Below are 19,978 nucleotides of genomic sequence, written 5' to 3' on the forward strand. Positions count from 1 at the left end.
CTATTAGAGTTATTAAGACCATCTGAATTATGCAGTTCCTCTGAGCTGCTTTATAGTAGAAAATGAAGTTGCAAATGATGAAACGAGACACTGACACTGTTTTTCATGTGTAATACAGTAAAACTGCTTGATTTTAAGCAATGTATTGTATAACGTGCTATAAGCGTGACGTGACTTTACTATAGTGTTGAATTGCAGAGCTTGTGCAAACATTGCTATGATCAGATCCTTTTCTTGTGCTTTATTTAAAAAATGCTTGCAGTACGACACATATTTACATATTCATCTAACCGTCACTGTCAGCAGATGTTCGATCTTCGTTTTACTCACTGATCTACATAGAGAACTACACTACATTATACTATACAGATCAGTGGTTTTACCCCAAAACGAAGAACGAAAAGTGCTTTGCCCTGAGTATATCGGGGCCTTAACTGTCATGAAAATGATATCACAATGCAAGAACAATAGTAATCTATTGTCCTCTTCACAATAGGGTGAAATATGACCTGGACGGGTTCTTGAGATTCACTCAAACACCTGCTGATTTGATCTGTCTTGTCCTGATTCAGCTGGGATTGATATATGCTGAAGAAGGAGGAATGATCTGCCAATAGGCCATAGTGATCATTCCAGTTGTTAACAATGGGGTTGAGCGCTTTATGATAGTAGTGCGACAGGTGTGTGACTGTCTCCATCCTCCGGTCTCTGTGGTTCACCTCATGGGGGTCCTCAAACAGAAACCACAGTGAGTGGGAACACTGAATGCCAAAACCACAGTGATCTAAATATATTCCTAGCATGAAACCCTATATTCCCTCTCCTGAACCCCCGTGGCTGTGCTCAGCGCCCTGGTGCCAGTGAAACATGCAGGTATGGGTTTCCCTTTGGTTTTAAACCCCAAACGGGCCACATACACTCCCCAAGCGTACGCATGTGTATCTAAGATCTCATTGGGGAGCAGGTGGAGTGAAATAGAAAGCTGGTCGGACAGTGTCTGAAGGAGCTGAGGAATAGGTAACTAGATCCATGTGAACCCAACGATCATTCAGACTCAGAATCCACTCAGCCGTTTGCACTGCTAGAAAAACATTTAGCCAGGACGGATTATTAGAGAGCCTCGGGAGCACCAGTGTTATTCAACACAGGCTCACTGGAAAAACATGCCTCTACCTACCTTTTTGTTAGTCATTAACACTACTGACAGTAAAAAACGAAACAACGTGATAAACATCTTGAACTGATTGCGGGGCATATCGATTAATAAAGACTTATTTTCTTGCAGTTCCTTGAAAAATACTTTAATATGACTTCAAAAACACTGGTACCATAGTGCATCATTTGCAAACTAGTAACTTTTGACATTTGCTTTTGTTAACAGTTAGGTTAATGGTAGGTTTAGTGCATGTGGTATGTTATTTTAGAGCATTAATCTGAGCGCCACGAAATGAACAAGAAGCAACGTAATATAATTTTGCAGAAATGTCGCCACAGGCACGTTCTTGTTGTGTGATGTAATGTCCAGTAACCATGTTTACGTCTGGTTTTAATGGATCTGATTTTAAGGAAATAATAAATGCTGGGCTCTAGACAATTCTCCGCTATGCATTTAAAATGAATAGTTTAGAATAGAAAATAGTGAGAAAAGGCTGTCATCGTTCCTCACCCTCATGTCATTCCAAATCTGTATGACTTTTTCTCTTTTTTTGAAGCAAAAATAATATTTTTTTCCCCCTCGAAGTCTAGTGTTGATGTTTTTAAAAGTAAGTGTTGTCACAAAAAGTCATACAGGTTTGGAAATGACATGAGGGTAAGTAAAGGATGATAGAATTAATATTTTTGGGTCACTGTTTTTTAGAATTATTTATATACTATTATATATGTGTGCGTTTTCCAGAAGCCTTCAAATGTGAGATACAAAACGGCCTATACTATTTTTTATTTATTTATTTATAATAAGATAAGTTGTGTGTATGTAATATATATATATATATATATATATATATATATATATATATATATATATATATATATCCTGTGACCAGCCAAAACAATAATACAGGCCTTTTAACCTTTGGTTAAGTGTCTTGGACCTTTTGAATAAGCTTTAATTTTTTATATTTTCATGTTTTATTTTTAGTCATTTTGTTGTGTGCTTTTGTCATTATCTGTAATTAGTTTTTGTTCGTTGTTAGTTATCAATGCAATATTTTTTTCATGTAATGTTTATATTTAGTTATTTTCTGCTGTATTTCAATAAAAAAAAATTGTTTTTAAAATTAAATAGATTTTTAATTACTGGTAATAATAACCCTGTAAAAATAACTATTCCTTTAATAATACCAATGCACCATAATATAAAACATCAAAGCTGCAGTAAAATGTTCAGCAGGCACGACTGATATTGTTGAGCATGGGCCAGGAACTGATATGATTTCCCATTTCTTATTTCACGTCGTGGCAATAGTCACTGGCACACATTGAAGCGCCGTCGGTCGGCCTGTATCAGTTTTGCATTGCAGTGGCTTGTTTCCAGGTTTGAGCCTCTCAGCTGAAAGCCACTGACAGTCTCAGGCCTCGGGGTCCCATTGGCCCCACTGGCCCGCTCTATAATTCATCTTCACAGACATGCACAGATCAGATTTCCCCTCATCTTCAACGGCAGCCCAATGGGCACAAGTGACATTTCCTCTGGAAGGACTGTGGGCATTGCCCTTTGCCCCCAACACGTGTGTAAGACTCAAACTCTTGCGCCCAACAACTGAGACTCAGATTTGTCACATTCTCTAACCCGACAGGAATTTCACAGCTGAAAACTCATGAGTCGGGTCGGGCCACAAAAGAACCATCAAAGGCCTCGGACCCTGAGTTTTATGTAATCTACTCGCCAGGATCCTGTTGCATGTTTCACAGCTGGCAGGAACTGACTGAGGAAATTAACAGCCTATATGGACAATCCTTTATTTGCATATGGCAAATGCATAGTTAACTTGCTCCGACTTTATCTTTTATAATTGCTTATGTTGGATGTGTGTTTTGGTCTTAACTTGTCATATATTTTGCCAGTGTCATATAACTAGTTTCATTGTTGCACATACTAAATGGATATTTTAAAGTAGTATATATTATATAGTGTAGTATAATTACAGGATACACTTTATTTTATGGTGACATAGTTACATTCAGTGTTGCCATTGGAAATGTCCAAATATTGTACCAGAAGCTTAAAATTATCATATTTGGAAGAAAATTATCGCACACAAGTCAAACGTACAGAATACAGCTATTTATAGACCAACAACTTTTTGACACGACCTGAAAAATACTTTATGGCTAAACTATTGACCTCAGCTTGGGAAAAACGGACCTAAGCGCCGCGGCAGGAACTCTTTTTTCTTCATGCAAACATACAGAGTTGACATGCTAATACAATAATTATTGTACGTCTAGCAACACTGGTTACATTGTACTTAGTACTTATTTGAGTAAGTAATATTAATTAACTACATATCCCTACTATAGAGTTATGGTTAGAGTTAGTTACTTGTAATTATGCATAATTTACTGTTATTACTATAGTAAGAACATGTGGTAACGTGTAACTGTCACCTTAAATTAAAGTTACCAAATTATAAATATTGTAAATATAACAAATCTCTACTGCTTAATTGTTTTTATCGTTGCATAACTTAAACTGTATTATCACCCAGCTATATACATAAATTTGGATATACAAGTACAACATCCAACTTTATCCGCATGCATACAGTACACTGATGTAAATCAATATATAATATAGACCAAATCTCAACTGTTCGATTGTGTATATCATTGCAAAATGTAAAATATATTATCATACAGTTCTAGTCTGCTAAATGCAATGAAAATAAGGCAATAATAAATAGGCTATTAAGATATTGTAAACATTAACATCAGGATTTTCTGTAAAGCTGATTTAAAACATACATTATTTTAAAAAATAGACTTGATTTAACTTGGCAAACAAGCAGATTGTGCCACATTGTCGATATCAATATCTAGTGAGCATACATGCTGAAATCAAAAGGAAACTTAATACACATTCACTCAAATTTAATAAAAAAACGTAAACAAATTGTTTACTATGCATTGACAAAAATCTAAAAATGGCTGAAATGTCCTAGTATTGTTGATGTTGTTTTAATTGGGAACTTGTAATTTAATGATATTAATTCTCACAGGCAATTTAACAGTTATAAAATAATACTTATTTTGTTAGTGAGGAAATGTATATAAACAGCTGTCATTTGTATTACTGTAAAAATAACTGTCAATCTGCAGCAATCAAGAATATACAGTACAATTAAATTTGTACAGTGTTTGTAATGTATTTTGGTGGTGGAATAAATAGATTTACCTTGAGCTTCACAGTTGTGTTTAAACAGCACACAGCAAGCAGAGAGGAGAAGAACTACAGAGAGTTTCATGGTGCAGGGCGATCTGAAACAATGAGAGTCAACACATTAACATGAGTGAAACATTAGCATGCCTTCATTCATCGATGAACGTTGCTGTTCATATATTATGAATATATACCTACTAAATTGTAAGAAAGTAAAAAGTAGAAAGATGTGAAGCACTAAAACAAGGGATGCGTGTGTGTTGGCCAACTATAACACACATAACCTCAAACATGAGCTTTCACTCTCCAAACACCGAGCAACACCTGACCATGGACCAGCCAACACACACGCTTAATAATTCATCTCTATGCTTCATTATTAAAACCGCTTTGTTAATCTTTTATGGTGGACATTTTACAACAATACTGCACCACTCCTTTGTCTATTTACACAGTTCATAACTTTGCTGCTGTGTTGTGTTTGTTTGTTGCTCTTGTGTCTATGTGGGCCTGCACTTTGTTTCACACCTCCTTAAGCAGTGCTGTTTAAGATTAACAAGCTTGTAATGGATAATTGTTCTCATCCGGTGGTGTCGTTGCAGTCAAACTGATAATAATACTGAATGTTGAAGGGTTAGCTCAACACCCATAATGCACTGGGCATGTTGCCACTCCCAGCAGTCTATAGATACGCTTGATCAGAGTCAAATACGCCTTGCTTTAGTAGGAAATACTTCTGAGAAAACTTTTAGTCATAATGGTGTCGACTTGTATTGTAGTGTGCGATATCATGATTTTGATCGTGGACGATTAGGCACTGTTCTGGCGCCTCTGTCTCAACATACTGTACAACGCGACGTTATTCACATCAAATGTTAACGCAGAGGAATGGGACACAAAAGTTCATTATTTGCATGTCATTATTCACGTGCTGATGCGCTGTTCTAACTTGAGCTTTCCTGAGCGCATGCACTAAAAGCCTGTCAAACAGCGCCTGCCTACTGGACTAAGCTATCTTTCGAATCTTATTGCGCTTATACTGTCAAATACACACAAGGTTTCCATTACAGTCAGTTAGTTTCGGTTTCCAGTGACGGATCCAGCGCGTTGTCGGCAGCGGCTAAAAGCTGCAATCCCTTGTGAAAATGAACCATGGTTTTATTATAGTAAAAGTGTAGTAACCATGTTTTTTGGGCGGAGGGATTACCACTTGTATAACCACAGTTTTACTACATGGTTGAACTGTAGCAAAACGAAAAAAAGAGTAAAATATACATATTTTTTCTTTTGCATCCTTTTGCACTCATATGAAATTGCAAACTCATGTATCGAATTACGTAAAATCTACTTAACTAAGTTATGTAAAATGCACAAACAAAGAGAATAAGTAAATTTAACTCGCCCAGTTAGAGTTTGTTGAGTCATTTCTGGTTACTCATTTGAAGTTTACTTTGCAGTAGTCTGTTTGAAGTACATACGTCACAAAACCGCAAATTACTAAACCTAACAATAAAAGCAATGAAAAAACAGTGTAAATAAAACTAAAAAACAGTGAAACATGCAACCTTATTTGTTATTAATGCCCCAGTGCATAATGGGAACACCAGTATCAGAACATTTCGTAGGTTTTACTTAATATTATAACTTATAACTTTCAAAGAATCATTGTAAAGCATAACAAACAATTCCAAGTAAAATAAGTTCAAGCTTTAATTTCTACAAGCTTGAATTGAGTGCTAATATAGAATTTTAATTTTATAGAACTTTTTTTTTTATTCTTTGAAGTAAAATCATGGTTAATTGTCATAAATATGAGAGAATGGCGTGACAGAAAATGAAAATGCCCTGTGTTTGTACATTTCAAACCGGATGTCCACGAATGCTGTGTTTTAGGCCAAACGTTCTGTCAGTTCCTCCCAACCCCCGATGCAAAACGCCAAATTTTCAGTGATAAACCTCCTCTGGTCACACTTTAGATTAGGCTCCAATTCTAACTATGACTTTTGCCTCAATAAACTCCTAATTACTGCTTATTAATAGGTAGTAAGGTAGTTGTTAAGTTTAGGTATTGGGTAGGATTAGGGATTAAGAATATGATCATGCAGAAAAAGGCAGCTCTAATAAACAGCCAATATCCTAGTAATATGCATGCTAATAAACTAGTTAATAGTGAGAATTGTAGCCTTAACTAGTGTTACACCTACTCTTACAATAACTGTTAATAACCCTATGTCGATCCGACTGTCCGTGGGCGGAGATACAAAAAATGCGGAAGTACAGTACATTGTGTAGCTTTGACGAAAGCCCTGGAGCTGACAAAAGTCTGCCGAGTGACGCGTTTTGAATTTCTCGGTCCAGATAACACGGAGAACGAGCAAACATTGTTAATTTACAAATCCTACCAACATTGTAACCATAGAAAGTGGGTTGTAAATCAGCAAAGTTACACTTAGGGTGCTTTCACACCTGCCTCATTTAGTTCGGTTGAATTGCACTAGAGTTCGTTTTCCCCCTTGGTGCGGTTCGTTTGGGCAGGTGTGAAAGCAGCAATCACACAAACAAGCGTACCGAGAGCTCCTCGAAGAGGTGGTCTCGGTATGCTTTCACGCGAACTCTGGAGCGGTTCGTTTGTGGTGAGAACGTGATCCGACCTCGAACAGACCCAACTGCCAAAGAACTGCGCGTTTTTGGATTAAACCGGCTGCCGTAGTCAGCTGCGCTGTGCATTATGGGATAAGGACTAATGTTTGTTGACAGTTTGCACTAGCATGGCAGCTCGCGGACAAACGTGGAGTTATTTCAAATATTAACATTATTTTCAAGCTGCATCCTCGCTTCATTCTCAAATGCTATTGTTTGCCTAAAGTGGTGTAAACAAACTATATAATACACTCTGACCAGGAATACAATCAGCCCACGGAGCCGTCTCTCCATAGTAAAAAGCTGTCTGCCGGACTTTCCTCCTCTTTGTTAACTTCCGGGAGCTCTGGAATTTTCCCGCACGTTAATTCTGACCAATCGAAGTGCAGTTCCCTCTGGCCAACGAGTGATGTGGATGTTGTCACGTGACTGCATTTTGGATTGTTTCATCAACTCATCATCTGATTCGGACCAGAGCAATCAGTGTGCTGTGAAAAGGAACCAAAACGCCTGAAAATGATACAAAGTATAATTTTTCGCCCTTAGTCCGGACCAAATGAACCGAACTACAGATGTGAAAGCACCCTTAGTGTAAGTGCTCTAGGAAAGCCAAGAGCCCGTGGCTGGACTCTTCTGTGTTTTCTCCATCTGTAGTTGTGCAACTGGCGGCTTCAGCCGTCTCTCTGCACCGTTACAGTTGTTTCCCGTTGTAGATTAATGAAGCGCTCTTCACAACCACTAATGGGAATGAGTTTGGGAAATGCTTTGAATGTGAAAGCTGAGAATAGGTCCGTATCCATGATAGGAGGCTCTCCAGCATGTCACAATAGGAAGCCTCCATCTATAGTCCTTGATGCTGGGGATTCCACGTCAATTATCGCTTATGCTTTCTGGCGGTCTCATGTGCTGGCATTGAAAGCAAGCTATATTTGAACATGACTTTAATTCCTGAGCATCTCACTCTGTGAAGGTGGAAGGTGCTATTTCCAGCCGTGTTTAATTAATATGTGTCACATCAGATGTGAAAAATACAGTCAGAATCCTTTTGTGCCATTTGACACATTGCCCATTATCCTAGAGGGATATTGTCATCAATTTTAAGGTCCATCTTTCACAAATTATCAAAATGTAATGAATCATCCAGAGCAATTAACTATAAATTACATAGATTTAACTGAAGGCCCTTTCACACTGAACGTGATGTGAAGAAGCAAGATGAATTATTATCTCCTCATAATAAGAACATCTTTGGAGAAACATGTTCAACATTTGAATTTCAGCAATAAAAATTATACACGGATGTGATTTGTGGATATTTGAAGTTAACAGCAATGACACTGGTAAATAAAGTGAGGTCAAATGCATAAAGTGCATTTGTATTATTTAGCATATTTAATGAGTGCATGTTTGCATAATATTCAATTTTGAGGAATATTGGATATGCTTTTTATGGCAAAGCTCTTATTACCATTTTGACAGCATTTGTTGTTAACAGAAACATCTACTAAATAAACAAAGGCATCTGACAACAACTGAGATGTGACCAGTGTGTTCCTCTGATAAGAAGGTGTTTTCTCTTTCTGATTGATGTTAATAATAGCAATAAGCCAAGTGTGGCCTTGAGTCACCATGATTAAAGTAAGTGCGTGCTGTTCTTGAACATGGTGCACAATGCACAACTGCTTTTAAAATGGGAAGAAAAAGATCTGCCATTATTTACTCAGCTCATGACTTTCTTTCTTACATGAAATATACTTTTTTTATGAATCTTTTAGTGGCACTTTTTCACACTTCAAAACATTCCAAAAACAGTAATGATAACAACAACAATAATAAACAATACAAGTATCAAAAACGTAGTCCATACAACTTTTAGGTAATATTCCAAGTCTTTTGAGGTCAAATGGCAAATTTGTTTGAGAAACAGACCGACATTTAACTCATTATTCACTTCCACCCCAACAAAGCTTTTACATTTTGACTACAAAACCAGCCAGATTTGACATCATTGCTCCTAATATTTCTCATGTGTGTTGAAACCTAACACAACATAACATTTAAAGTAAATGGCATGCTATTGGGAATATATGGAGAATGAGACTCGAGACATGCAGGGAGGGTCTGATCTGGTCTACTTTTTGGTCTGGTCACAATACAATAATGGTTTGTTGAATAGAAAGAAACTCAGATTCTTCAGAATTTCTCCTTGAGTGTTTGATTGAAATAATAACGGCATACACGTTTGGCATGACATGGGCTAAGCAAATACTTGCAGAAATTTATTTTGAGTCAACTATTCCTTTAAATTTATTATCGATAATAATCAGAATGAACAATTCTTCTTCCAAGTACTTCGACTGTAGGCTGTTTACTGTTGCCAAGCAAGCAACATAATATAGAATTATAGAAGTTTAATATAGAATGTGTTCTCACAGGTGTGAATTTAACAGCATTTTATACTGTGGCTCATCAAGTCATATTTAGTCAACTATGTTGTCCTGATTTTGCCGTGATAGACGTGTTCCGTCAACATATTTTGTTGATCCTGGAGCAACATTCTGGTCTGAAGATTTAATCCTAACCCTAAACCTATCCCTACCCATAATGTATCCCTAAAATCAGAGAGACATGATGTAGAAGCCCCTAATCCTGGTAAAGAGCCTAAACTTGACATAAACTGTAAACTTGTCCCTCAAATCTGATTGGCTGATTGGAATGTTGTTCCAGAATCAACAAAGATGTTTATCCAGGAACATGTTGCACTTGGTGAAATCAGGTTGTGTGTATCCAACAGGTCTTTTCCTCCTAGGAACGCACACACATTTACCTGGAGTGAAACTATGGCAACGCTATTAAAAATAAAGGTTCTTTCTATGTGCCATCTGTGGTTCAATGAAGAAACTTTAACACCCATGGAAACTGCATTGCACAAAAGGTTATTTTTATGGAAAAGGCTTCTTTAGCTTATTAAAATGTTCATTACTCTATAAGAACTGCTCAAAAAAGGGATCTTCTATGGCATCGCTGCGAAAACAAAAATTTGGAAACGTTATTTTAAAGAGTGAATGCTACTTAGAAATGTGAGGGTCTCAGATACTGTACATTAATAAAGCACATTTAAGAGAGGTGTATATATGCACTTCTAGACTGAGTGAATATAAACCATACTTTGAAAAAAGTTGTAAGCAATAATGAATTAGTGGCAGACTTTTTTTTCTAGGTTACTTGGATATACCCTGGAGCACAAAATACACTTACATACAAAATACACACAAACATCTCTCTTTTTTATGAATCTCAAAGTAATTTGAGCAAATGTACTTTGAAACTCATTATTTACTTGGAAGCTGCTATGGAAACTTAATAGGCACGTGGTTCCTTCCTTTAAACAGCATCAACCTCACAATAACAGCCTATTCCTACACTGTTTCCATCTCGAATGATGTGTGAACACAAACACTCTCTTGCCTTGTGTAAACACTCCGGTTACAATTCACAACTTTAAGTGCCTGAGCTGCTGAAGTCTGGTATATCCTTTTACAGAAATACCTCCTTAAATTACAACACAAGGATATTCATTTTTAAAAAGTTCAAAAGGTACTGCATAACCCAGATCTTTCATTTGAAATGCTGCATAACAATTCAACTCTATTTAATGATTAAAAAAAGAGAAGCACACTTACTGGCAAATAGCCGTCACACACCTGAGCTGTTAGTGGCCCTCCAGCCGAGTATTGCAAACCTCAGGTGCTGATGAAACGGGACTCACATATCACACATACACCTTGAGGAAGTCATGTAAAAGAAAATCAGGCACGACTCGTGTATATGCACACCTTACAAAGATCAGCCCGCTAGTGAGACACGTTTTGTTGATAGAAATGCTTGTTTAGAAGGTTCCACCTCCCCACTCAACAAGCCTAAGGACTCGCTCTTAAAGAGACAGGCTCCCCTTAATCTCACACAGCTCGAAAGAACAACACATCACGCTTGAGGGAATCAAAGATGTACACTGTAGACATCATGTTATTCGCTTTTTTTTTTTCAAACCCTCAGCCTGGTTTTTTAAGTTTCACGGACGCATGACAAGTCTTGTTGTTTCATGCCATCCATGCATGTAAACATTCTTCTTCACACTGATAGAGAGGAGATTGTGCACATTTCCCCAGCTTGTTTACAGTCTATCAGAAAGGGATTCTGGCAGAAACTCTTGCGAATGCCGTAGCGGTAATGCAAGGCTTTTTAGCTGTTGCTGTAGCGACAGACAAGACTCCCGATGTTGGGGGCTGATGTGCCCACACGTTCCTCTGCAGGCGATAGTGTGGAGAGGATCGGTTTTCAGCGCATTATCTCAACAATATCAGGCCTGTGGAGCATTTGGAAACAGGCATCTACATGTCCACACTACTGTGATGGGAGACACACGCACGCACCTACTGTATATGCACACATTCACTCGCCGCCGTGCTAATATATTACTATAAATGAGGGCGTATGTAAAGGCAGACATGTGGCGACTGTCTCTCTACTATTGAAAGCATAATGGTAGACGGGTTTATCGGGCTCCTGAGGGCTTATCCTGATAGTCTGTGAGGAACAGATGAATAGGAAAGCACTCAAAGCTCATTTGTTTTGGTTGCTCGCCTTGTGTTTATATTGAGATAATGGGATGATTACAGCCATTCAGCTTCTGGGTTTAAGCACACATTTGTACATCTGTCCTGCTGTGGCCTCACTATGAGTTTTGTGTTAAAAATGGCAGTACAATTATTAGGATGATTTCACATGCTGTATCTGTTTTAGCGCGTTATCTTGAACCTTTAAAAATAAAGATTTTTTTTTTTGCAGCGATGCCATAGAATGATATTCTTGATGTGAAGAACATTGTAAAACTTTTTTTTTTACACCACTATGAAGAACCTTCTGTGCAATGCAAAGATTCCACACAAAAATGAAGGTTCTTTATTGGCATCTATGGTTCCATAAAGAAACTTTTAACATTCATCGAAACTTTTCATTGCACAAAAGGTTCTTTACAGTGGAAACGTTTCTTCTGATTATTAATTCAAGACACCTCAGATGAATAGGGAAAAAAACAAACAACTAATAGATATCACCATTCTTCCCCAGTTGATTGATTACTTTAAGAATTGCAAACAAAAATTGTATTACAAGATTTCTGAAATGTTGTTTAAATATGCAAATGAGGCATAATCTAATTAAATATGCACACATTTGCATACATTTCTAGAAAAGAAAATCTGAACATTAGATAAATCTCGGTTCAAAATTAGATTTTTTTCACATAAGAGTCAGGTTTTTACAGAGGGGATTTTGGTGTATTTTTATCACTCCATAAATCGGAAAATACTTTCAACAGCCAGAAAGAAAAAAGTTAACCATTTTTTAGGAATAAAATGTTGTATAAAATCAGGCAAATGATATATGAACAAACCCCTCATTAAAAACCTTGAGAATATAGATAGGAATAAAACTGTAAAGTTTGGTGAATGTTAGTGCTGCTGAAGAGGTGATTTCTGACTCCAGAAAAGAAGAGGAAACGGCCTTTAAAGATACTGCAATTGAAAACTACAGACACAAATAGTTAAAGTGCTATAAAAGATACACTTAAGAGTGTATTTTGGATGTTTTCTTTCCATTAGTCTGAAAAAACACTTTCACCATGTTCTTTTCCAAATATGAATATTTATACAGTAATACCATTTAGAATAGAATCATAGTTCAAGGTTTCAGGCCTTTATATTTCTCAGAACTGCTTCTCCTAATTTGTGCTCTTGTTGTTGTTCTGAATTTTCCACGCCATAAGTCATGTTCTCATCTTACTGTAAAACTTCCATATACAAGGAAGAAACACACCTCCACTCCCTCCCCCATCCCACAAATAAAGTACATCAGAAATACAAGCCGTACTTTTTCCTAGTTTTTCCAGAGTAATCCTATCACTGCTTAGATGGGAACTTTGATAGTCACAGTATTTGTTTCACATAAGAGCAAAACACTTAAATATCTACAGTTGCTCAACAAATCATAATCACTTTTTCTAGTCAATTGATTTCCATTAATAACAGTAATATGTCATTACAATTCAATCCATTACGAATGGCATCATTACACAAAACACCAGTTTGTTAAACTTTAACAATGTGTCCTAGAAATCTGTATTTCAATGTGTTTGTGCCAACAAACAACTACTGAATCCCATTCTCTGATTCATACACGAGGAAGGCATGACTAGAGAAGAGAAGTGGGCGTTTAACAGTCAGAGCTTAAAGCAGAGCAGCTTTTGGATGATAGATACATTTGTCCTTCCAAGAAAATGGACTTACACACTGAGCCAATGTAAATGCTTCACCTTTTATATCTGTGCTTTTCGTATGAAGATTGGATCCGCTTTAAAATACTAGTATGAAGTGGAGGATAAAAGCATCTTCAAAGAACCATGTTAGATGGGCTTTAAATAACTCATCATTTTCACACAGCATCTAGCATAGACCACTCACATTTCAAGCAAAGTGGATGAATATCACAGTATAATCCTGGGTTGTGTGTTCGTGGTGGTCACTGTTACTATAGCAACAGAGAGAAGATGCCGTCTGTATGTAGACAGCAAAGTGAGATTAACTAGTGCAATAGATTGCTTGCTATAGCTCCATCCTATTATTTCCAACATATGGGTTTAGCACTCTGCATATGGCGTCTATCTGTCTATCTATCTATCTATCTATCTATCTATCTATCTATCTATCTATCTATCTATCTATCTATCTATCTATCTATCTATCTATAATTGCTCTTACTACTCCGCACTTGAACCATCACTGAACTTAAGCTGACACTATTTTCTTCTAGATCTGTACAGCAGAAACAAACTTTGATGCATCATTTTCCTGTTATCTCTGTAAAGCTGCTTTGAAACCATCTGTATTGTAAAATGCACTTTAAAAATAAAGGTGACTTGACTTGTGTTTGATCAGGCTTTGCTTTTGCTCTTATATGCTAGACAGCTCTGCGAGTGCCAGAGAAAGTAGATAGTGGAGTCAGAGTTTTATTAGGAAGTGATGGTATTTATGAACTCTATTTACAACCCAGTGATGTTTCCCACGCCATGTGGACCAGTAATATATATGCCTGCAAATTGGATCCTTACAGTGAGTTGCTAGTGAGCAATACAAAGCCACATGTGAAAAACAAATTAAAACCAACAAACTAAAAACTTCACTGTGACTGACATTGGACTAATTCTTCTGATCTGCTAAACTAATTCATTTAGAAATTAACCCAGGGCAAATAACATCACAATCAAAATAAGCATTGAATCAAGAATGAAAAAGACGTACATGTTTAAGATTGAACAAGCCTCAGTTAGAGTAATAATAATAATCACATTCCCAAAGAAATGTTTTTCACCTACCCTTTCTTATAGCCTGATCCTGGTGCTTCTTCTTATGCTAAGATCCAGTGAAGGGCTCTCTGTGTTGATCTTTCCTGCCTGTGAGACTTGTCCCCCTGTCCTCATCTAGTGTATGCTGGGCGTCTGTCTTTGAAGTTATTTCAGCATGTGTCTAAGTTGCAGACAGCATGAAGAAGGGGCTGCTTGACCTTCCCTTCACCCTAAACCTCCCTCTCGGATGGAGAACAAGGCGGCGCACGCGTCCACGCACTTCACAGCCTCTCACCCCGACTCACAGGGCTGCTCACTACCCCAGAGGACTTCACTTAAAGCCGAGCCAAAGGCACACGTTCGTACTCTGTCACCAAGTGCGTTGTCCGGTTGTCAGATTGAAGCAGTGTTAAATTAACCCCTTGATATGATCTCTAGCCTCTTCTCCACTCAGGCAAACTAGAAGGCTATTTTTTGCTCTGAGAGTTACATGAGAATTTGAAAGATAAAGTCCTTAATCCTTGTTGTAGATGTAGAGAACCTCGTGCACATCCTTCCTTGCCATCCTGCACAGGGCAAATTCAATCTATCCTGGTTGTTTCCTGACCAATTTAATGTTATTCCTGAAGTCCGTATGTTGAAAAATTGATTTTACGCTGTACGGGTGCTGTAGTTCTTTTATTGCAGCCAGAGTCCAACTCAATCTTCTACAGTCCCTTGACGCTGCAAGGTATTTTCAGTACTGGCTTCGTGGAAAAGTGTTCAAAGATTCAATTTATGAAATGGAGGTGAGCTTGGCAATTCATTTCAATCTCTAAGGCTCCTTTATGAGGCGAGAGCCGTCCACTGTGAGAGCTAAACTGGTTCCCTGGCCTTGACAAACGGGATAATTTTTTATGATGAAGACCCAAGGTCTCAGAGCCCTCCTAATCCGCTTGACATCTGACTGTGTGTTGAGACCCAATCCCTTTGTAAGCTCTCCTTGATAAGTGGAAGCACTAAAGCTACGCTGGTCGAAACCCGACACAGAATGTTAGAGCAGCTGTACCTGGACAACTGGACTCCCAGTTGACTCAAAAATCCCAGTTACAGAAGTAGTCAGAAAAAGTAGCAATTCATTTTACAGTCCTGTTTGCATAAAGTGCAATCCAATAGACTTAAAGGAAAGCACAGTGATATAAAAAGTCCTGTATCGTGGAAGAATCAGGTGTGTTTGTGCCATGTCGCGATTACAGTAATTATGAGATTTCAGCTTGTAAAAAGCGTTCGCATCCTCGTATAGAGATTGTGATGACAACTTGTAAGATGGGAATGTTCTGAGAGCTCCTACTTGTACCACCTGACTGCTGCTATGTATTTAGGCGTTGATAATGTTGCAATGGAAGCGCCTAATTCCCAACCCAAGGACGTAAACAGCTCCGAGTGGAACGTCACGAACTTACGGTAATTATGACAAGGCGCTCTATCGCTAATTAAACACACCTGAACCAGCTAATCAAGGTCTTCAGGATCTCTAGCAACTTCCAGGCAGCTGTGTTGGAAACAGGACTATGCTAAAGTAATGGACGGTTTAAAGTTTTTCTTCGGACTTTAAAGATATTTGTTTTGTAAGAAGATCCCACTCAGGTCATTATCACCCTTCCTCCACTGTGCAACACTCTTGCGGTGAGAATTAACGTTCCATAGTTGGGATGCCCTACTCCTCTCCCGTGTGATTGGTGCACATATTGCAACATGGTATAAGCCCTCAGACTTCTTCTTCACATGTCTGCATTGCGATTGGACCATGGCCCAAGGGATGTGTCCCCATTGTTGTAACCTAATCTTAGAGCTCATTGTTACATGAACTGGTGACAGATAGGCAAGTTGGGAGATTGTGTGGTCTGGAAAGAGGGTGGCTTGGGCTAATTTTGACCAGGATGGGTGGTGACTCTGAAATAGTTGGCGGTCGAGGGGTTGAGAGGTTGCACATTTAGATGTATAGTGCAGCTGTGGGATGCCTTCTTCTCTAACTGCTAGTAATCTGTAGACAATGCACGGTTGAGAGTGATCCATCAGGAGGCTAAGACCTTGATGGCTTTAGTATTGAATGACTCTCAGAAATGTGGTACGGAGGTGCTTCTCCAGCCACCTGGCACAAAATGCATGCCTGTTTATGCTAGGATGAGAATGGGGATGCACGGAGAACAACACACATTCCTCACTAGCGGCAGCCTTGACCCCCGAGCAGCTGAGGCTAGAGAAGAATACAAAGGCCAGTGGGCATTTGAAACCTTGAAGTCCATGGATGACAAGAATACACACACCCTTTTTTTGCAGCCTGTTATGTTTCAGCCGGGCCTTCGTATGATGCTTGTCCTGAGTTCAGACGGCCTCCAAACATTTAAAGCATTGTAGTTCACCTGGTATCAAGATCACAAGTGGTCAGCTTATAAGCATTATTGTTTCTACCTAGTATTGGCATGTGTTTTAAATGCGTCTCCTGTGACAACTTGCATTCGGATTACATCGAGACACTCCCCTATTATTTCATCACACTCTTCGTGACTTTCACAGGAACACCAATGTGTGCTTAATTCAATACTATTGAATGAACAAGGCAAGTACAATAAGCCAAGCAGGAAAGGAGACTCATGAGAAAAGTAGACGGGGGAATCTGCGATAATCCAAAATCTCTAGAATACCGAAGTGTACTTTGGACTTTGTCGTCACAGTCTACGTCATTCACTTTTGCGGAAATATTCCAAATGCTGCACACATATATGACTGAATGAACGAACCCATCTTCAATTAGTGATTGGTTATTTTAACTATCTGGTAACTTTGTATTTATTTGTGTGAATTTATGAATTTATGGTTATTGAATAATTAAAAATATATCATATCAATACATTGAAAAAGATCAAAAAGTAATTTATATGTCTTTGTAATGGCATCACTTGCTCAATATTGACAACTAAATTACATTTACTTGGTTGTGTGATAAAGTTTGCACTTGGATACAGTTGAGTGACAAGCAAAACAGCCTACTCTGTAACTTGAGCTATCTTTCCTTGGAAACGTCAGTGTTTTTGATTTATGATTACTTTGTACTTGACCTTTCCACCCCAACCAGCTCGTAGTGTCTCAGAGGACAAACAGTTGCATGATCCAGTGCATGAGCTTCGACAGTTAAACTAACAAACCTTAAGCGAGGGTATAATAATGTTGACAATTCAGTGGAATTGGAATTGCCAATTCAAGCCCCATTGTGTCTCAGTCATAACAGATTGTTGATGTAAAAACTGTAGAGGTTCAATAGAGGACTGAAAAAGCCTGTATAGAGAAAAATACACTGTTTTATAGATTTCTTTGCGTTTTTCAATTTTGTTTGAGTACTCTTGAAGCTCATTTTCCCAGGATAGGGCTATGTGTGCCGAAAGCTTACATATCAGTTTTAATAAAATCATCAAGAGTGCTCTTTAAAAGATCAATTGAGCCCTTTCAGAAGCAATCCAGTGAGAAGACATTGACCAATCCTTACTAATCATCAAGTGTATTGACATTTAAGTGTATTGACTGATGTCCTCTTCCCTTATTAGATTAAACGATGCTGAAGAGTGAATAACACAGGCTTTCAAGGCTGTCTTGAGTCACTATCAAATATGAATGAATGCTGTGTGTCTGAAAGCCAAGTAGCATGTCGACTAAGTACCGCATATAAGACGGCCTACATCTATGGAGCCTTTGACATCTGATCTTTACCACCACAGTGCTGGAAAGGGACTACATTTTTCATTCCTGTACAGTAGGAACATATGGAGTTTCTATGTTTATAACCAGAAAAATCTTGTACAATTCTGCAGACTCTAAAACCTATATGACTAAAAAAATATATATATCTCAGCTCAAAACACCTCTTCCAAACACAGGGAGCTGTCATTCCTGTCAGCTTTAATTGAATCTTGTGACACCGCTGAAAATGCCAGAAAATAGGTTCTTGAATAAAATCCAAATATGCTGTATTTACTAGCTGTCTGTGAAAGGTAAAAAACGAAGCGTAAAGTCTAATCCTTCTTTGTGACGTAAAACCTTTCACACTGTCAAAAAGCTTGATTTGAGATATAAATCCAGCTAACCTGGGTTGCATTTCCCAAAGCCAACTATGGTAGCAAGTTTCGTCATTACCAACACAACTCAATGGGACGTGCTACCTAGTTGGCTTTGGGAAACGCACCCCAGGGTCCACCAAGTTAAGACTGGGTTTTAAGAACTAGTCTGATTAACTAGCAATTAGTTAGGGCTAATCAGTCTTACTTTTTGGATTTAAATTAGACCAATCAACCTTTTTATGCAACAAAAGTTATGACCCATCTCGAAGAAAAAAAACTAGATGACTAACTTGTAAGACTAATCAGTTTATAGCACTGGCCACAAGAGTCAGCTTAGCCTCAAATCACATGACCACAGCAATTTGTTAGCATTCCCATTCATCTCAATGGTAGTTGCTCGGCTGACGCATACAGCCCCAGAAGTACACAAACAAAAAATATGCTTTTTCATAATGGTGTAGTTACAGTATAGCAGCAGAGGGTAACTAGAACATTATAAACACCACCTTAAACACTCCTTAAACACCACAGCATAAACAAAATGATATTTTTTTGAAAATGAGCACGTTCATATCATCTGCTTGTATCTCAGAGTTTGGTATCATGTCTTTTAGCTTATGTTAAACACTGTCTTTTTTTTCCCAATGGATCAAACATTCCATTGCATTTAATCACTTATAAGAAAACATCTGATGAATCCATTCCTAAAATTGTGTAATGAAGAAATACTTTTTTTACTTTCTTCTCAGCATATGCCAAACAGTTTTGCTTTCCCTCAGCACACGTGTCTGCTCTTGCTTTAAAGTGTTCAATTATGTTTAAATGCCACAAGCTCAAGAAGCGAAAACATTTACCTGCGCTCGAGTGTAAAATGAGGGAAATCTTAAACTGACAGTCCCAAATTATCCTCTTTTTCTTCCTTTTCCTCCAGATCACCATCACACTCCTTTATGACAGCAACACAAACTCTCTGAGGCTGTTTATTGCCCACTGTAATATATCAGCTTATTCACTCAGACCTCGAGTGCAACTGTATGCTCAGAACCACCTGTCTGTTGCGCGATCCTCTTCCAAACGTCACACTGATATTAAATGATAATGCAGATGTGACATTGCCAATGTGTGAGTGTCTAAAGGCCAACTAAACATTTATAGATCTCAGAGTGCACGATAAATGTGCTTTGAGCTGAACAATATTATTCGTACACACAGTCACACACTGAACGCGGTCGCGATTTACTGTAGGCAGTTCATCATCATATAAGGGAAAGTGTAAGGAGATATATAGGCATCAGATCTCTGATTTCACACACTATTGAGTGACAGCCACTGTAAATGAAGGGGGAGCTATGGATCTGAAATGCATCTGTGAATGAAATCTGGTAGTGATAAAACCAGGCTGGAGTAAATAATCCCACCAGTCAAATGTGGTTGTTCTACCGTATTTTACATGGATAATGTAAA

The 19,978-nt window shown here is 38.0% G+C and overlaps 1 protein-coding gene across 5 annotated transcripts in view; it reads right to left on the reverse strand.

The window, feature by feature from the left end:
* The window catches only part of dlk2 (delta-like 2 homolog (Drosophila)), a 34,498-nt gene extending 15,087 nt beyond the window's left edge, over positions 1–19,411 (reverse strand). For 2 of the 5 annotated variants that reach the window (XM_077247026.1, XM_077247023.1), the window contains exons 1-2: positions 10,705–10,882; positions 4,397–4,479 (exon numbers count right to left, since the gene is read on the reverse strand). In XM_077247026.1, coding sequence (XP_077103141.1) covers positions 4,397–4,466 — 70 coding nt within the window. In that variant the 5' untranslated portion in view covers positions 4,467–4,479; positions 10,705–10,882. Of the gene's footprint in view, positions 1–4,396; positions 4,480–10,704; positions 10,883–19,368 lie in introns of those variants that run through there. The other 3 variants (XM_077247027.1, XM_077247025.1, XM_077247024.1) reach the window with 3 other exon arrangements.
* Positions 19,412–19,978: the final 567 nt, after the last annotated feature.

Source organism: Siphateles boraxobius, unplaced genomic scaffold (genome assembly GCF_051911475.1).
Source record: "Siphateles boraxobius isolate OS27281-9 unplaced genomic scaffold, OSU_SipBor_1 104, whole genome shotgun sequence".
NCBI lineage: Eukaryota > Metazoa > Chordata > Actinopteri > Cypriniformes > Leuciscidae > Siphateles > Siphateles boraxobius.